Source organism: Histomonas meleagridis, assembly GCF_020186115.1.
Source record: "Histomonas meleagridis strain 2922-C6/04-10x chromosome Unknown contig_20, whole genome shotgun sequence".
In the NCBI taxonomy this organism is placed as follows: Eukaryota; Parabasalia; order Tritrichomonadida; family Dientamoebidae; genus Histomonas; species Histomonas meleagridis.
The window spans coordinates 1,721,051-1,736,697 of NW_027150805.1; the positions used below are offsets into that span (position 1 = coordinate 1,721,051).

The 15,647-nt window shown below is 30.8% G+C and overlaps 8 protein-coding genes across 8 annotated transcripts; 4 read left to right on the forward strand and 4 right to left on the reverse strand.

Annotated features, from left to right (window-relative positions):
- Window positions 1-372: 372 nt before the first annotated feature.
- Window positions 373-1,002, forward strand: GO595_003081 (uncharacterized protein; the record flags this gene model as incomplete). The annotated part of the gene is made up of 1 exon (XM_067916062.1): window positions 373-1,002. The coding sequence occupies one exon, from the start codon at window positions 373-375 to the stop codon at window positions 1,000-1,002; it is 630 nt and encodes a 209-aa protein (XP_067776882.1).
- A 481-nt stretch (window positions 1,003-1,483) lies between these two features.
- On the forward strand, window positions 1,484-3,184 carry GO595_003082 (putative Rho guanine nucleotide exchange factor; the record flags this gene model as incomplete). The annotated part of the gene is made up of 1 exon (XM_067916063.1): window positions 1,484-3,184. One exon carries the CDS (start codon window positions 1,484-1,486, stop codon window positions 3,182-3,184), a length of 1,701 nt encoding a protein of 566 aa, XP_067776883.1.
- Window positions 3,185-3,578: 394 nt separating this feature from the next.
- Window positions 3,579-4,955, reverse strand: GO595_003083 (CAMK family protein kinase; the record flags this gene model as incomplete). Its single annotated transcript, XM_067916064.1, has 1 exon — window positions 3,579-4,955. The coding sequence occupies one exon, from the start codon at window positions 4,953-4,955 to the stop codon at window positions 3,579-3,581; it is 1,377 nt and encodes a 458-aa protein (XP_067776884.1).
- Window positions 4,956-6,695: 1,740 nt separating this feature from the next.
- Window positions 6,696-8,678, reverse strand: GO595_003084 (right-handed parallel beta-helix repeat-containing protein; the record flags this gene model as incomplete). Its single annotated transcript, XM_067916065.1, has 1 exon — window positions 6,696-8,678. The coding sequence occupies one exon, from the start codon at window positions 8,676-8,678 to the stop codon at window positions 6,696-6,698; it is 1,983 nt and encodes a 660-aa protein (XP_067776885.1).
- A 525-nt stretch (window positions 8,679-9,203) lies between these two features.
- On the reverse strand, window positions 9,204-9,590 carry GO595_003085 (Histone H2B; the record flags this gene model as incomplete). The annotated part of the gene is made up of 1 exon (XM_067916066.1): window positions 9,204-9,590. The coding sequence occupies one exon, from the start codon at window positions 9,588-9,590 to the stop codon at window positions 9,204-9,206; it is 387 nt and encodes a 128-aa protein (XP_067776886.1).
- A 152-nt stretch (window positions 9,591-9,742) lies between these two features.
- GO595_003086 (Histone H2A) lies at window positions 9,743-10,144 on the forward strand (the record flags this gene model as incomplete). Its single annotated transcript, XM_067916068.1, has 1 exon — window positions 9,743-10,144. One exon carries the CDS (start codon window positions 9,743-9,745, stop codon window positions 10,142-10,144), a length of 402 nt encoding a protein of 133 aa, XP_067776887.1.
- A 494-nt stretch (window positions 10,145-10,638) lies between these two features.
- Window positions 10,639-13,518, forward strand: GO595_003087 (uncharacterized protein; the record flags this gene model as incomplete). Its single annotated transcript, XM_067916069.1, has 1 exon — window positions 10,639-13,518. The coding sequence occupies one exon, from the start codon at window positions 10,639-10,641 to the stop codon at window positions 13,516-13,518; it is 2,880 nt and encodes a 959-aa protein (XP_067776888.1).
- Window positions 13,519-14,057: 539 nt separating this feature from the next.
- On the reverse strand, window positions 14,058-15,044 carry GO595_003088 (serine/threonine-protein phosphatase PP1; the record flags this gene model as incomplete). The annotated part of the gene is made up of 1 exon (XM_067916070.1): window positions 14,058-15,044. One exon carries the CDS (start codon window positions 15,042-15,044, stop codon window positions 14,058-14,060), a length of 987 nt encoding a protein of 328 aa, XP_067776889.1.
- Between the last annotated feature and the right edge of the window lie 603 nt (window positions 15,045-15,647).

Here is a 15,647-nt window from a genome sequence, read left to right on the forward strand (position 1 = left end):
TTAAGCTTTCACTGAAAAAATCACGAATTTTAACTTTTTGAATGATAATTGAATAGGAACCGATCATTCCTATAATTGTTTTGACTTACAGTACTTCAATTTTTTCCCCTCGTTCCGAGATTATTATTACAATTGCTCACATCAAGACATATGAGTATGTAGGTCTTTATGATAACATTGATATTCTATAAATTCAGTTGATCAGAGTTCTTTCTTCCTAAAACAGCACTTTTTAAGTTTGCTTTCAATTATTGGAATTCAAATTTCAGAGAGCTGAATTCAGCGGTTATTGTTAACTGTAATATTTACACCAAAAGTGCGAGTCTTTAAAAAAAACCAACACAAATGAGCCAAAACAAGTTTGCATGTGAAATGGCAAAGACTTACATTAGCTCCTCACTTGCTGGAGCTATAACTAATGATTTTGTTAATGGTATATCTCAATCACCAAAACCGTTCGATATAAAAAACTCAATATATGAAGGCCTCCAAGTTGGAACTAATTTTGTTGCTTATCCTATAGCTGAAAAAGTCCTCCATAGAAGTTCTAAAAAATATCGGAAAAGCAAAAACAAGAATAAAGTTTTTATGTACACAGCAAATGCTCTTGTTACTTCAGCTATCGTTGCTTCAGTAAATTATCCAATTGTAGTTATGCAGAAGTCACATAACAAAGAACCATATAATATATCACTTAAAGATTTTGGTATTTATTTTGTGGATCAAATACTTCCTAACATCGGTTTTCCTGTTGCAAATGATTACCTGGAAAAAGTTGTTCCGAATTCTACTAACACAATGATTCAATATCTACGAAATTCAGGTATTGCAGCAATTGCATCACTTTCTGGATCAGTTGCAAATCTTCCACTTTCAATGATTAAAGATCATGCGACAATATCAGGAACAATTTCAGATTGGTTTAAATCGATTGGTGGAATCACATTCACCAATGATTCATTCGCTCACTTCTCCAAAGTGTTCGGATCCATAACTAAATAAAACAAAAACCTTCAACCGTACTTTGGTTTTTCTTCGTAAAATATTTAAATAATGCTTGTCAATTAAGAATTAAAACGTGCTCTTAATATTTTATAATAAGGCATGAATAATAAACCCAAAGCATTCTTTGTTTTGAAATAAATATAATTTTTGGCAGTAAATAAAAGTTAAAAAATGATCAGCACATGCTTTCTTTTTATACTATTGCATATTTAAACATAAAGTGACTCCTATTTTTAAAAACATAAATAAAAACAATATATGCAACAAATTATGTTGAGAATTTCGTAATTTATTCATATCTTATATGAATAGGAAAGTAAAGCAATTTTAAGTCACAGATACAATTACATCTATTAATTTCGTTAACTTTTTAAAAAGTTATCAATTGCTTAATTTAAGAATCGTCATGATTCAGGTGTGAAGTGAATTCTAATCGTTTTCTATTGAAAATCAACATCGTCAAAAAATTGGAAGAAAAATGAATGGAAGCCCAAGGAGTCGCTCGCTTTCGCAGCTTGTATCAACTTCTTACAAAACTCAACCAAAGAAGAATTTTGCTATGCTTTCTTGCTATTTAGATTTGTGTTATTGTCCAATTTCACAAATTGAAAAAAAAGAACCACCTTTCCCACTTCTTATTGACAAAAAAAAATTTATTTCAGGACAAATACCAGGTCTTAATCCCAACGAAACCAAATATGTTGATGCATTAGAGTTTAATTCATTGACAGTTTCTGTCATGATTAGCATCATTAGCAACGAAAGGAAATTTATTCATGATATATCCCTTCTCATACGTATTATTAGTAGTCTTGATGGCACCAACTTTTCACCACTCTATGGTGGGTTCTATTCCATCTTAAATGAAATCTTATCCAAGCATGAACCATATCTCAAAAAGCTTGAAAACCTTATCAAGAACCGCAACTCATTATTTCTTGCTGATTTTGTTGAGAGTTTTACCAATTGTAGTCCGTTAATACAATCACATCAAAAATATATTATCCAATATCTTCACTACGAGAACCTTACGATGGACCTATCAGCCAATTGTCCTGAAGAAATCCAAAATCAGATTGACGATGTTCTCATACATTATTTCAAGTTACCAATTCAATGGCATCAATTCATAAGCAAGACCACACGTACTCTTTCCAATGTTCTTCCCCTATACACCAATCCCCAAATCCGCTCCACCCTTATCAAATATGCCAAATACAATTCTGATCTATATGCGTCAACAGACTCCATACCAAAGCTCGAAGAAATCAGCCGAATGTTTTTACGCGAGCCACTTCCCATTGTAGTTCCCGGACGTCGAGTTATTCGCATTGGCAAAGCATCCAAACAATGTCGAAAATCCATTTCCGAGCGGGACATTATATTATTTTCGGACTTTTTCCTATACGTACAAGTGAAAGGTGGCATGTATGTTATGCCAGGGATTTATGACTTATTACATTTACGAGTTGAGTCTAAAGGCCATAACAAAACATACGCGTTGTTTTTCTTCTCTCCCATGAAGAGTTTTATTTTATATTTCAACACAAGTAATGAAAGAGATCAATGGGAAGCAGATATTAACGAAGCGATTAAGAACATTCGTGAGCATCAAATCATCAAGAAATATAAAGAGGCGCCGATATGGACTCCCGATTGTTTGATTAATGAGTGCTGCAATTGTCATCATCCTTTGTCATTCTTCACGCGAAAACATCACTGCAGAAGTTGCGGGAAAATATTTTGCAGCGATTGCTTGTCGCATAAGGTCATAATGAAGAACATTTCGAATGAGCCATGCAAAGTTTGCGATCAATGCTTCAAGAGAATTAATAAGCAAAAAATTGTGTCGATATATAGAACAAATCCTGAAGAAGATGAACTGGAATCCGATGAGGAAGAAGATGAAGCGCCAAAACTATTCAGCGGACTGAACTTGGAACAATTGCCGTCAACGTACCATACGCATTCGTCATCGGAAACATCAGAAGAAGAGGAAAATAAAGAAAACGAACACAGCGAAAGTGATAACGAAAATGAAAACGAAAACGAAAATGATGACAACGCATTCGATATACAGAAGCTATGGCCAATACCGCCGAGCTTGATGGAGGTGTCGAACAGGCAAAGGGCATCGTGCAGCTTGCCGAATTTTAATGATACGAGAAAACTTTCGTAATGACTTTGGATAATAAAATGTTTAAAATTTGATTTGTGAAAATAATTAATTTCTCATTATTAATATTTAAGAAAGAAAATGGTAACGAAATAAAATTAATTGAATAATAAAATTGAATAATTATGTACAACTATGGATTATGAAATTTTTACAAACATGATTTTAACTAAATTTATGAAATTCATATCATATGTTATTATTTTAAGGGAATATTGAAGCCAATAACACACAGTAAAACTTAAGAAAAAGACGAATTTCATACATTACATTACTCAAACTAATGCATATTTGTTGGCTCTAATATTTTTTGTTAAAATTTCACCATAATAATGAGGAATAAAAAAAAGTAACACATGTTAAACAAATTTATAAACAAACAACAAACACAAGTCTTCTATTTCTTCAAATGTGTCTCCAAATACTTTGTAAAACTCCCCATCAAAGCTTCTGATGACTTATCAGCGCATAATACCATAGTTGCCTCATTATTTCCAGGTCCGTCAACTATGCTAAACGACATTCTCATCTCTGTGCCATCACTTCTTTGCAGAACAATCGTTGGCGACAAAGATAAAGGCGACGATATGCAGCACTTTTGTTTGATGGCCAAATTATGTAACGATGAATAAACGGTCGCAGCTGTTCCTGCAAAAGTAATTCGCTTCTCTTTGATTGCCACGTTATTCATTGTGGGCATCGGAAAGAATCCTTTCTTGGAAGGGTCTTGAGATGACGATGATGCAGGCATGATTGTAGGAAACTCACGTGGACTTAACCATGATCTATCTTGACGTTTTAATAAGAGGAAAATAAGCTTTTCTCTGTTCATTTCATTAGATTTGAGCTTGGCATTATACGTTGTCGTATCAATTCCAGTGACTTGGGTTAAACGAGAAATTAGTATTTCATCTGAATAAACCATTCGGTCAATCTTTAAAGATGACAATGGGTCTTTGCGACGGGTCTGTGTGGATTTAATGGCTGGATATGAACGACATTCTGTTGCATTTGGACGTTTATTAGGATCAATGGATAATAATTGTTGAATGAGTTGATGAAAATCTTTTGGGATGGGACCGTAATCGACCGGAGTATTAAAATCGAAATCGCGTGATACATTGTGAAACGGTAATCTTCTTGAGAGAATAGTATAAATAACTACTCCACAACTCCACATATCTGCTTTAAATCCATTAAACTCTTGTTCATGTATAGCCTCTGGAGCTGAATATTCATAAGATCCGCAATTACCATGAACCATTCCATTAAATGTTAATGATGCAAATCCGAAATCACATAACTTAAGTCCATGCTTGGATAAAAGAAGATTTTCAAGCTTAATGTCACGATGGCAAATACCAATTCCGTGAATATATTCAACAGCTGAAAATAATTGATCTATTAATCTGATTGCAATTGAAATTTCAAAAGGAGATTTCCTTAATTTACGTAGTAGATCGCCGTGTTCAGCATAACGCATGAATTGAAATATTTGTGTGTCATTATCTGCTATTTCTTCAATCTCAATAATGCATGGATGATTAAGTAATGGGGCAAGGATAGCTTCGTTGAACAATATCCTCTTTCCCATTGGGCATTTAAGTAGTTTGGTTTTCGATATTATCTTTACTGCATATTGTTTCTTAGAACGAGCATGAATAGCACTTCTAATTGATGAAAAAACACCCTTTCCAATTGGTTCGCCAATAACATAATCCAATATTTTGTTAGTTTTATTGCTTGGAGGGCTTTTGGTTGGGGGCACATGCATATTCAGGAGATTTAAAAAAGTGACGCATAAATTGGATTCAATGTCGTAATGTTTTCAGTATCTTTTCAAAATTGAATACTCTGGAAAAGCTTTTCATAGAAATTGAGAAAATTGAAAAACTGGTGCTTTGGGGTAGATGAAGTGACTTAACGTACTTTAAACGGTGTTTTTCCCTCAACAAATATTCTTTCAATTCATCCTTAATGATTTTCATCAAAAAAACTCCTTAACATTTTTAACATATATTATATGAATTTGCATTTTAAATTTTTTTTTTTGTTCTTGATTATTTGTTTTAAAATTTCAAATTTTATGTTCGAATCGAGTTTTTTATTCATGAATGAAGATGTCAAAACATTCGAATAAGAAGATATGTGATTCTTCTCTAAAACTATGTTTTTATTTTTATGTAAAGAAAGTTTAAACAAAGATAAAAAAAAACGAATAAGTTAAGTGACTTTTGACATTCGATTAATCGTCATAAAATATTTTGGCGGTTATGACAAATTAGATCGCTCAAAACTATTTTGACCAAATGTCAATTGTAAAATTGAAACATTAATTTCATGAAAATTTCCTAATAAAATCATAAAATTTATTCTGGAATTATTATCTAAATTATTGTCGTTATTATTACAAAATTTAAGAATCGTAATATTGATGAATGAAACAATATCAATTTTTTTTTAAAATTTGGATTGTATATCATCACAAATTTTTCAATAATGTTGATTATTGAATTTTTAAAATATATTTAAATTGGTTTTTCAATGCATTTTTTGGTTGTAAAATCTCTTCCACACAAACAACTTTTGGGAATAAATCTCAATCAAATTCCCATTGATTCACCAAAAGCTTTTGTAAAAAAGACAATAAGGCTTATGGTATATGAAATTTTTTTGATACACACATGACTTGGTATTATTATGAGTTTGAAAACCATTCTCCAAAACGTTATGGAGTTTTTTTATAAAGAATTGATCAACTTTTTCAATTATATTACGAAATTAAGTGTAATATGATTCATATTTACGTAATGATCGTCTTGGATGATAATCATTAAATGAAGAAATGCAACAATTACAATACTTAATAAACATTAGATAGGATAGAACGATAGCTCGATGTTTCGGGATATAAAATTATAACAATTCTCATCATATTTAAAATTAATAAATTTATTAATTTGAGAGAGATTGTTAAATAATATTAATACCTGACTTGATAACTAGGCATGAGAAATTAAATCGCTAGACATTCTGTCTATATATCGTTTTCACGTCGATGAACGAAATAATGAGCCTTCACAGCACGATGCGACCAAACGTTGAGAAGCCGACAGTGAGAGCGAACCGAATCCCGCTGAGGAAAACACGCATCGAATTCCCAAGAGAACTACTTAATATGGTAGCAGGCATGAGAAATGACTCTATAGCAATGATTTTGTAAAGATTTTTTAGAATGCTTTTATTAATTTGAATTATTATTAATTTATTTGAACTTGTTTATCAACTACTTTGCTCAGATTCTGATAGGCGACCGAATAGAATCAAAAAAAGATATTATCCTCATTTTTTTATCTAGGTAAAAAACTATGCATGCAACGATTACAATACCAAAATAATTATAATCAAAAAAAAATTTAGATAAGGAATTCATCTCATTTCTATATTATTATTAATACTATTAACAAAAAACAGTAATAAAGAAATATAATCAGAGTACTTTTACTAATAAAATTCATTTGTGTTCTGGATACATTTTCTCTGAAGCCAAAAGTGCTTCATCATCTGTTGATGGTTCTGGGAATTTGGGAACATTATAACTTTCTGCAAACTTTCTCCATTCTGTGCCATAGACACCACAATCTGAATAATCAAATATTTCAAATCTAAGGTTATCTAATATTGAATGATCAGTGAATGAAAAATCACGATTTTGAGGATCTTTAAACTTAGGATCAGCATAATTGCCAGTATTACTTTTTCCATCATTATTTCTGAACCATTTAATTCTATTGCCAAAATCCCAATATAAGTTGCCATGTGCAACAAATGAATGCCATTTCCAATTACCGCAATAAAAGTTTCCTTTATCTGTAATAAATATATTATTTATAACTATTACTATTGTGTTAATATCATAGTATCCATTAGAAATAAGTCCAATTTTGTTAAATCCTAAAATATTGTTTTTTACATAACTATTATATCCATAATGAAAATGAATACATCCATCATAAAAATCATGTATAAGATTATATTGAATTATGATATCATTACAATTAATATCAAAATAAAGTCCCCATGCTCCAAAATTGTGGCATCCTGCATTATGAACATGGTTATTTTGAATTCGAGCACCTGAATATATATTTGAGATATAAATACATCCAATGTCATCAAATAAATTATAACCAATATGATGAACATGATTCTTTTCAATGATTAAATTAACACCTGTATTATCATTTTGCCAACAATTAATTCCATCACAAAACATGTCTGTTATTTCATTATATCTAATTTTAGCACCATTATCATCACCAACACGAATTCCATTCTCATGATGAATAAATCTTCCTCCATGTCGTACAATATTATTTTCAATAAGTGAACTACTTGAACTTCCAAAAACAATTCCGTCACCTCCAAAATCTTCAACAAGACTTTGTTCAATAACACAATTTGTGCATTTATACATAAAAATAGCACGACAAAATGCATGTCTAAAACTACAATTAATAAATTCAACATTTGTTGATTGATAAACTTCAATCATTTTCATATTAAGTGTTGCATCACTTGGTAAATTGTCTTCTCTCGTTATTCCTGTTGTTGGCATATTACCTCCTGTGTGACGAAATTCAATATTTTCAACAATAACATTATCATATTGAATATACCATAATCTTTTTGTATGTGATGCATAAGCTTTAATATTAGAAAGTATTTCTCCTTCTAATGGATAATAATATAATATTCCATTCTTTGAAAGAAACCATTCTCCTGGTGTAGTTAAAGCACCTTTAAAGTTTTCAAGATAAAAATATGATTTTCCTCCTTCAATTCCTTGATTATTATTTCCAACACTACGTGCCGTAAATGTAATAGCATTTCCATTTATTGATGTAATATATCCTCTTGTTGTTGACCAAGAATGAAAAATTACGATATTAACATCATTTAATTCTTCAGTTGTCATCCCTTGAAGAAATCGCATTGTTTCAGTTGGTACTTCAACTGTATATGAAATAAAGTCTCCACTTCCTGTTGTTGAAACCGATTTAATCGTAGGGAGTGTCCAACTACTTGGAATTCTTGCTCTATGTGTATCATGATCGTTTACCCAAAGTGCTTCAAAACGCCATGAATCAACTTTATTTTCTCCTGTATCTTGAATAGTTGTAGGAACTTGAGTTTTAAATATACGTGGATTTTGTTCATCTCTTTTCCATTTCGTTGTATTCACCATAAAACCTCCATCAATTATAACTTTTCCTTCACCTTTAATTTTAAGAGTACCTTGAATATTACATACCCAATCACCAATGTTAGTCCATTGTGATGATTTATAGACTCCTTCTTTAACTGTGATTAATACATCTCCATCTGTTTTAATAGAACTAAGAACACTCCATAAATCTTTATTTGTATTCATTTCAGCATATACTTGAGGATAAAAAATTGAATAAGATAGTAAACACAAAAAGAAAAACAGCATACTAAAAAATGATTTGTATTTTGATATTTTGTTAAAATCATATGTTAACAAAAGTTTGATTGAATTTTATTTCCCAAATGTAAAATTTAACAATTTAATTCAAGTTAAGAACGTCAGCCGCTTTTTTTATGAGGTTTCTCTAGTAAATACAATGAAATCATGGGGTTGGATGATAATAAACAATATAAAAAATAAGAAGAAAATAAAATTATCATTAAAAAATCGTACTAACCAATTGAAATTTATTTAATAAAATTTTCAATCGCTATAATTGATATGCGAAAATATTTTATCTGAAATCATTAATAAAAATATTCTTTATGATAATGTAAATGTTCTTTTGATATAAGAAGATTGCAAAATAAATAATTTTTTTTATATTAACGTTTTTTTGATTAAGAAGAAAAACTGGTTTAGAAATATATCTGGTCAGGAATCAAAAGAAGTTAGCTCTTAGCGTTTTGCGTTTGTTTTAATGACTTAAGGGGGAAAAAAAAATGATAATTAAAGCGAAAAAGTATTTGTTTACTCTGCATTGAACTTAGCAACTGCTTTACCACCTTCAGAAACAGCATGTTTAGCAAGATCACCTGGAAGGACAAGGCGAACAGCTGTTTGAATTTCGCGAGATCCGAGGGTGTTACGATCATTCATATCAACAAGTCGAGCGCCTTCTCTTGCAATACGTTCAAAAATATCTGTAACAAAGTTATTCATAACTAACATAGCCTTGTTAGAAATTCCAATATCTGGATGCACTTGCTTCAAGACTTTAAAGATATAAGATGAAAAAGATTCATTCCTCTTCTTATGACGTTGCTTCTTTTCTTTTTCTGTTTCTGCTGGAGCTTCTCCTTCAACAGCTGGCTTCTTTTCAGTTGGGGTTTTTGATGCTGGTTTTTTAGTTGACATATAAATTAATGATGAAATTTTAAACCCGCGCTTTTCCAAATTATCTTTCAATGATGTCATTTTACACCAACAATATTTAAATATAGTTTAAAAATAAAATGGCGCCATTAAATAACACATTTGGCGGGAGAAAAATGAAATCATAATTTTTTATGCCAGCTAAGAAAGGTGTTAAGAAAACAGCTACAAAGACAGCAGTTGATGGAGAACGTTCTCATCCAAAGACAAGGTCAAGTCGTGCAGGACTTCAATTCCCAGTCGGTCGTTTACATCGTTTCCTTCGTGAAGGTCGTTATGGAGATCGTGTTGGTGCAGGTGCTCCAGTTTTCATGGCTGCAGTTCTTGAATATCTTACTGTTGAAGTTCTTGAACTTGCAGGAAATGCAGCAAGAGATAACAAGAAGACAAGAATTTCACCACGTCACATTATGCTTGCGATTCGTAATGATGAAGAATTAAATCAACTTCTTTCTAATATTACAATTGCATCTGCAGGTGTTGTTCCACATATTCATAAAGTTCTTCTTGGCCAAACAAAGAAGAAGGAAGAATAAATAAAATTTAATGTCGTTTGAAATAGCTTTGAATTTTCATCCAAATTTTTATCAAAAAATTAATTTTATGATTTTTTGATTTACAAAAAATATAAAATCAGGGGATACATCAACAACTTCATTACAAAGATTACTATCAAAACTCATAGTTTAAAATGTGAAAATATTTTTTCTTCATTTGTGATGAAACATTTTCTTCATGTATACGGTTTAATATTTGAATTTTGAAAGGACAATTCAAAAATCCCGCAAAAATAATGTACGTTTAATTTTTATAGCGGGAAAAACAAAAAATTTTTGGTGCAATGTCAAATTTACAAAATAATCAACTTTATCAACTCTACATAGCTTTTAGTGAAGCTTCGAAAGATCCACTAAAATCCCAATTCTTAAATGAAATATCCAATCAGATTCTTAATATTTATCAATCTCCTGATTCAATTATTTTTACCATTACTATTCTTCATGATCACCAAGCCCAAAATGAAATAAAAATGAGAGCTGCAATCGGACTTAAAAATGTTGTATGTAATCATTTATCAATTTTTCTTTCTAATCAACCAGGGGAACAAATTCTCACCGAAATTGCTCAGATCCTATCTGAAGAAACTGATGTCCAAATTGCCAAAAATATAATTCATGCTTTAATCCCAATTTTTGAGCAATTAGGAGAAAGTTGGACTGGTATTGCCGAGTTGATCTCAAAAATGCTTTCTACTAATGATATCCAAAAGACAATCATATCCATCAATTTATTGTCAAACTTTATTATTAATGCTCAATCAAATTATGTTGTTAGCATATTAGAAAATTTACTTCAATTAATAAATCAGTCTCTTGACTCTAACAATTTAGATCTTGTTATTGGTGGCTTTGAATTATTTTCATCCATTCAACAAACAAACATTCCACACTCGCGTTTTTCGGCAGCGTTTGCTCCAATATATCAAAAAATGCTTCATCTTTATCTTATGATGCTTATTCAACAAAATCAATATTCAGCTCAAGCTTCCAATTTCCTAGCCTCTTCAATCAACAGTGAAGTGCCTTTTGATTCTCCTTTAAATCTTTTCAATTGTTTTCTTCAAATTCTCCAAAATCCGCAAATTCCAAATCATCTTCGTATTCTTCCACTTTTCCCCATCAAACGAATCATTAAATATTATGGTCCGCAAGTACGTCAACTATTTCCAACATCCATTCCAATTATTATCCAAGTTTCAGCTCTTCAATTTACTGATTCTGGCTATGAGGGCGAAAGCGATAGTCATTTTATATATCACATTTTCAAAAAAATTGCGATTGCTTCCAAATCAGAAGATATTATTAAGTCACTTATTCAATTAGCTAATAGTACAACAGATCCGTCACTTTCATATGCGACGTTATCAGCATTTCATGGCTGTATCAATGTCTCTGTTGAACAAATACAACTTTTACTCAAAGATATCATTGAAATGTTATATCATAAGATCCAATTAAATAATATATCGGTTATTGAATTATCATTAGTTATAATAAAATCATTAGCAGAAAGTCAATATGAAACATTTTCGGAATATGCCGAACAAATATTACGTGATATTACACCATTTTATAGGGTCAATCCTGAACTTACAAAAATCGTATTAGAATTAATCACAACGATATTATCTAATGTTGATTTAGAGTCATCATTTATAGCATCAATGTTACCTAATATATTAAGTCTGTTTCAAGAAATACCAATTCTTAAATCTGATATATTATATGTTATCTCTGATATAGTAGTAGCATGTCCAGAAGTATTATTAATTACACAAGAACAAGGGCAAACATTTGCAGAAGTTATATTACCAATTGTTTGGAACAATGGTAAATTTGATACTAATGAAGAAGAAGATTTAATACTTCAATGTTCACGTGTTGAAGCACTTGGTAATTTAATAGTATATGCGCCAGAGATATGTCAATGTATAATGGAAGAAGCTATTTCAATGATATTAAGTCTTACATCTGTCGATGATTTATCTATACGAGATGCGAGTTTACGAATCATTACAAAATTAATCAAAAATCGTAAAGACACTTTACAGCCAGAGTTTTATAACTTTTCGGCGTTAATTGTTGTTACTTCTTTTGGTATTAAAATTGATGGTGAAGAAGATATATATTCAAATACAATATCAGCGGGGAATATAATCATTGATAGTTTTGACCTTTTACATCAAGTAGTTAAATATTCCAAAAATTCATGCGTTAATTTAATACCTGCTTTTTTACAAGGGTTTAAAGATTTTGTTAATTTGGATTCATTTCCTGAAATAGAAATATCGGCGATTAAATGCGCAGCGAAATTCTTTTCAATATTTAATGAAATCGAAACACAATTCATTGATAACTTAGAAAATCATATTTCGAATAATAAAAAAGAAGATGTTGTTGAAGCTTCATTTAATGCATATCGGAAATTACTTGAATCAAATAATGTATTAGCTATCAATAAATGGAATAACTTCTTACAATTAGCATTCCATGCATTATTAAGACAATTACCATTCCAAACTTCGTCATGTATTGATGAAGAAAATCGTTATAATTATATCCCTTCGATAATGGAATCTGTTCATTCATTAATATGTTATATGATGAAAGTTAACTTTAATAATTTCCCTTCAAATGATTTCATTCAAGTTGTTTCATCATTAATACCAAAAGTTCAACCGATTGAAGTTAATGCATTACTTGGAGTAATGGGTGACTTTGTATCTTTTGGTGGACGTGTTGATATTAATTATGTTATATTATGTGTCCAAAAACTTGAAAATTTCGATTTTAATTCTCCTTCTGATCCGATTTATTTCTTTAGGACATTAATTAATAATCAACCTGATTTAGTGAAAGATTATATTAATAAATTTATTGAGTTTTGCGTTACAAAATTACAAGATCAAAACCAAAGTGGTACTTATTATTGGAGTTCGATCACAAATATTTGCGCTGCTTTATTGGATATATTAAAGAATTCCGACTTCGCGAACGAAATGGATCAAATTTGTTTCGGATTAATACTGAAAAAATTGCCTGTCAAAGGCGATTACGATGAAGGAATGTTTATATATAACACAATTCTAAGTATTTGGAATAGAGCAAATAACATTTTGGCTAAGTTCACGCCCGATTTGTTCGTTGGAATTATTCAGACTTTGGCACTCAAAACGAAAAATTTCGTTAAGTATAAATTTAATAACGAAACAGTCGAAAATATGGTAAAGTTCGTCGCGTTGGTGCTGACGCAGTTCCCCGACTGGAAACAGCAAATTTTCGTCATTTTGAATAACGACCAATTCAAAATTGCAAAAGTTTTGCAGTTTTTGCCAATGTTACAAAAATAGGAAATTGTAATGTTTTCTTCTTCTAAAAATTAATGTAATCTGAATTTGCTTTTGACTTTTGGGCGTTCTCTAAATTTTGGTTGTATTAATCTATAGATATACATAAACAAGTACCAACGAACTCTAAGACAGAAATTCATTTTAAATATAAATTTATACGCACAATCAATAATAATGATCAGGCTCATAAAAAACTTTTTAACACGATTATACAGCAAAAAATTTTATATTTTTAATTTACGCAGAACTATTAATATTAATATCCAATAATCTTTCAAAATACCATTGTTGTGCACACTTAAATTGTATGCAATTCCTATTTTTATACATATTCATCGATCAAATTCTCATTTCTCATTTAACAATATTTGCTAAATCTCAAAAAGTGTCTACTTGCCAAACAACATTCGCCTGATAAAATAAAATATAACCAAAATTATTATATGTAAAAACATTTTCTAATTTCTCATTATACTTCAGACATCACTTTGAGATTTTAATAAATTTTTTGATTATTTGCCATGTAAAAGATATTATTTTTACTCTAGTGCGAGGCCCTCGGAGTCTCCTGGTGACTTACCAGCTCTTGGCGGTGTGCCTGGGCGCTCGATTATGATGTCGCTATCATCGACGATCGGCTCCAAGATTTGGAATGTGCAGAACAAGTTTTCGTCGACTGTCAAAATAGCGCCTTTATTTTCGAATTCGTAACAATAATTTGGCGCAGAGAACAATGTCACAACGCTTTGGTTTGGATAAAATGGAAAGTCATAACCGTTCATAACCGCTTGATGCGCTCGACAAATTAAATCGAAACCAAATTGTTGGAGTAAATCCTCAACAGGACGTGCACCGAAGCATACACTAGTTCCACGGTCATTCTCTTCCCATGTCTCGATCTCTCCGTCTGGATCTGACCATAGTAAATCACAAAGAAGACCTTCTTCTGGAACTTCCATTGGTCGCTGTAAGTTCCTGATGTCATCAAGTGAGTTTAAGCTGGGCGAAATTCCTCCATGAATACAAAAGATTTTTTCATCAATAATGGCTGCAATAGGAAGACAATTAAAGACATCACAAAACTTCTTCCAGATAGAAAGATTGTACTGCTCAATGCAATCATCATAAAAACCATAAAGTCTGTTGATGTATGAACATTCATGATTTCCACGAAGCATGTAGAAATCGTTTGGATACATGATCTTATAACAGAAAAGAAGACAAACAGTTTCTATACTTTGAGCTCCTCTATCAACATAATCACCGAGAAATAGATATCTTGTTTCTGGTGGAAGTTTTCCTAGCTTCAAGAGACGTAAAAGGTCGTGATACTGTCCATGTGTATCTCCGCAGATTGTAAGAGGTGGTGCAAGCTCCAAAAGGACTGGTTGATCTAAAAAGATTTTTTTCACTGAAGAAAGAATCCACTCAATTTCTTCGAAAGACAATCCTGCAGGAACTGTTTTTGGCTCGTTCTCTATTGACCAAAGCTTTGCCACTATATCCTTAACATTCTGCTCAGACATTTCTCTAAAAATAATAAAGCCAAAAAATTGTGTAATCCGTTTGCAGCGGTTTATTTCAAAATTTAGAAGTAAATTTCTGACAGTATATCGGCAGCTGATCATTCGTGAACATTTATTATCGTACAATTATAATAAAGACTGTATGACCTAATCCTTTTGCGAACATCTTTTTATTTCTTTCCCTTACTAGTTCGTATTTCAAAAAAAAAGTTAAGGAAAAATGTCAAATAATTTATGAAAATATATATTGTTAACAAAAATAAAAAATTAGAACATTAGGAACTAAATGATATTATGTTTATAGTTGTGCTCTTCTAGAAGTAAAGATGAAATTTATTTTAAATAAATTAGTTTGATATTTTTTTATTAAACACTAATAAAATCAGTCACGAGGTCATTTTCATAAAGATGGTGAAAGATTTCATTTCGATGAATTTTATTAAAGTCAAATTCATTATGTGATTACATTTCTTGAAGCTTTTCTAAATCACTACTTCGAAATTCTTTCTCAATTTCTAATTAACTTGATATCAAATCTATTTTAGAGATTTATTTCATTTATCACTAAATGCTCATTTGCTTTCAATGCCAAAGATAAACAAT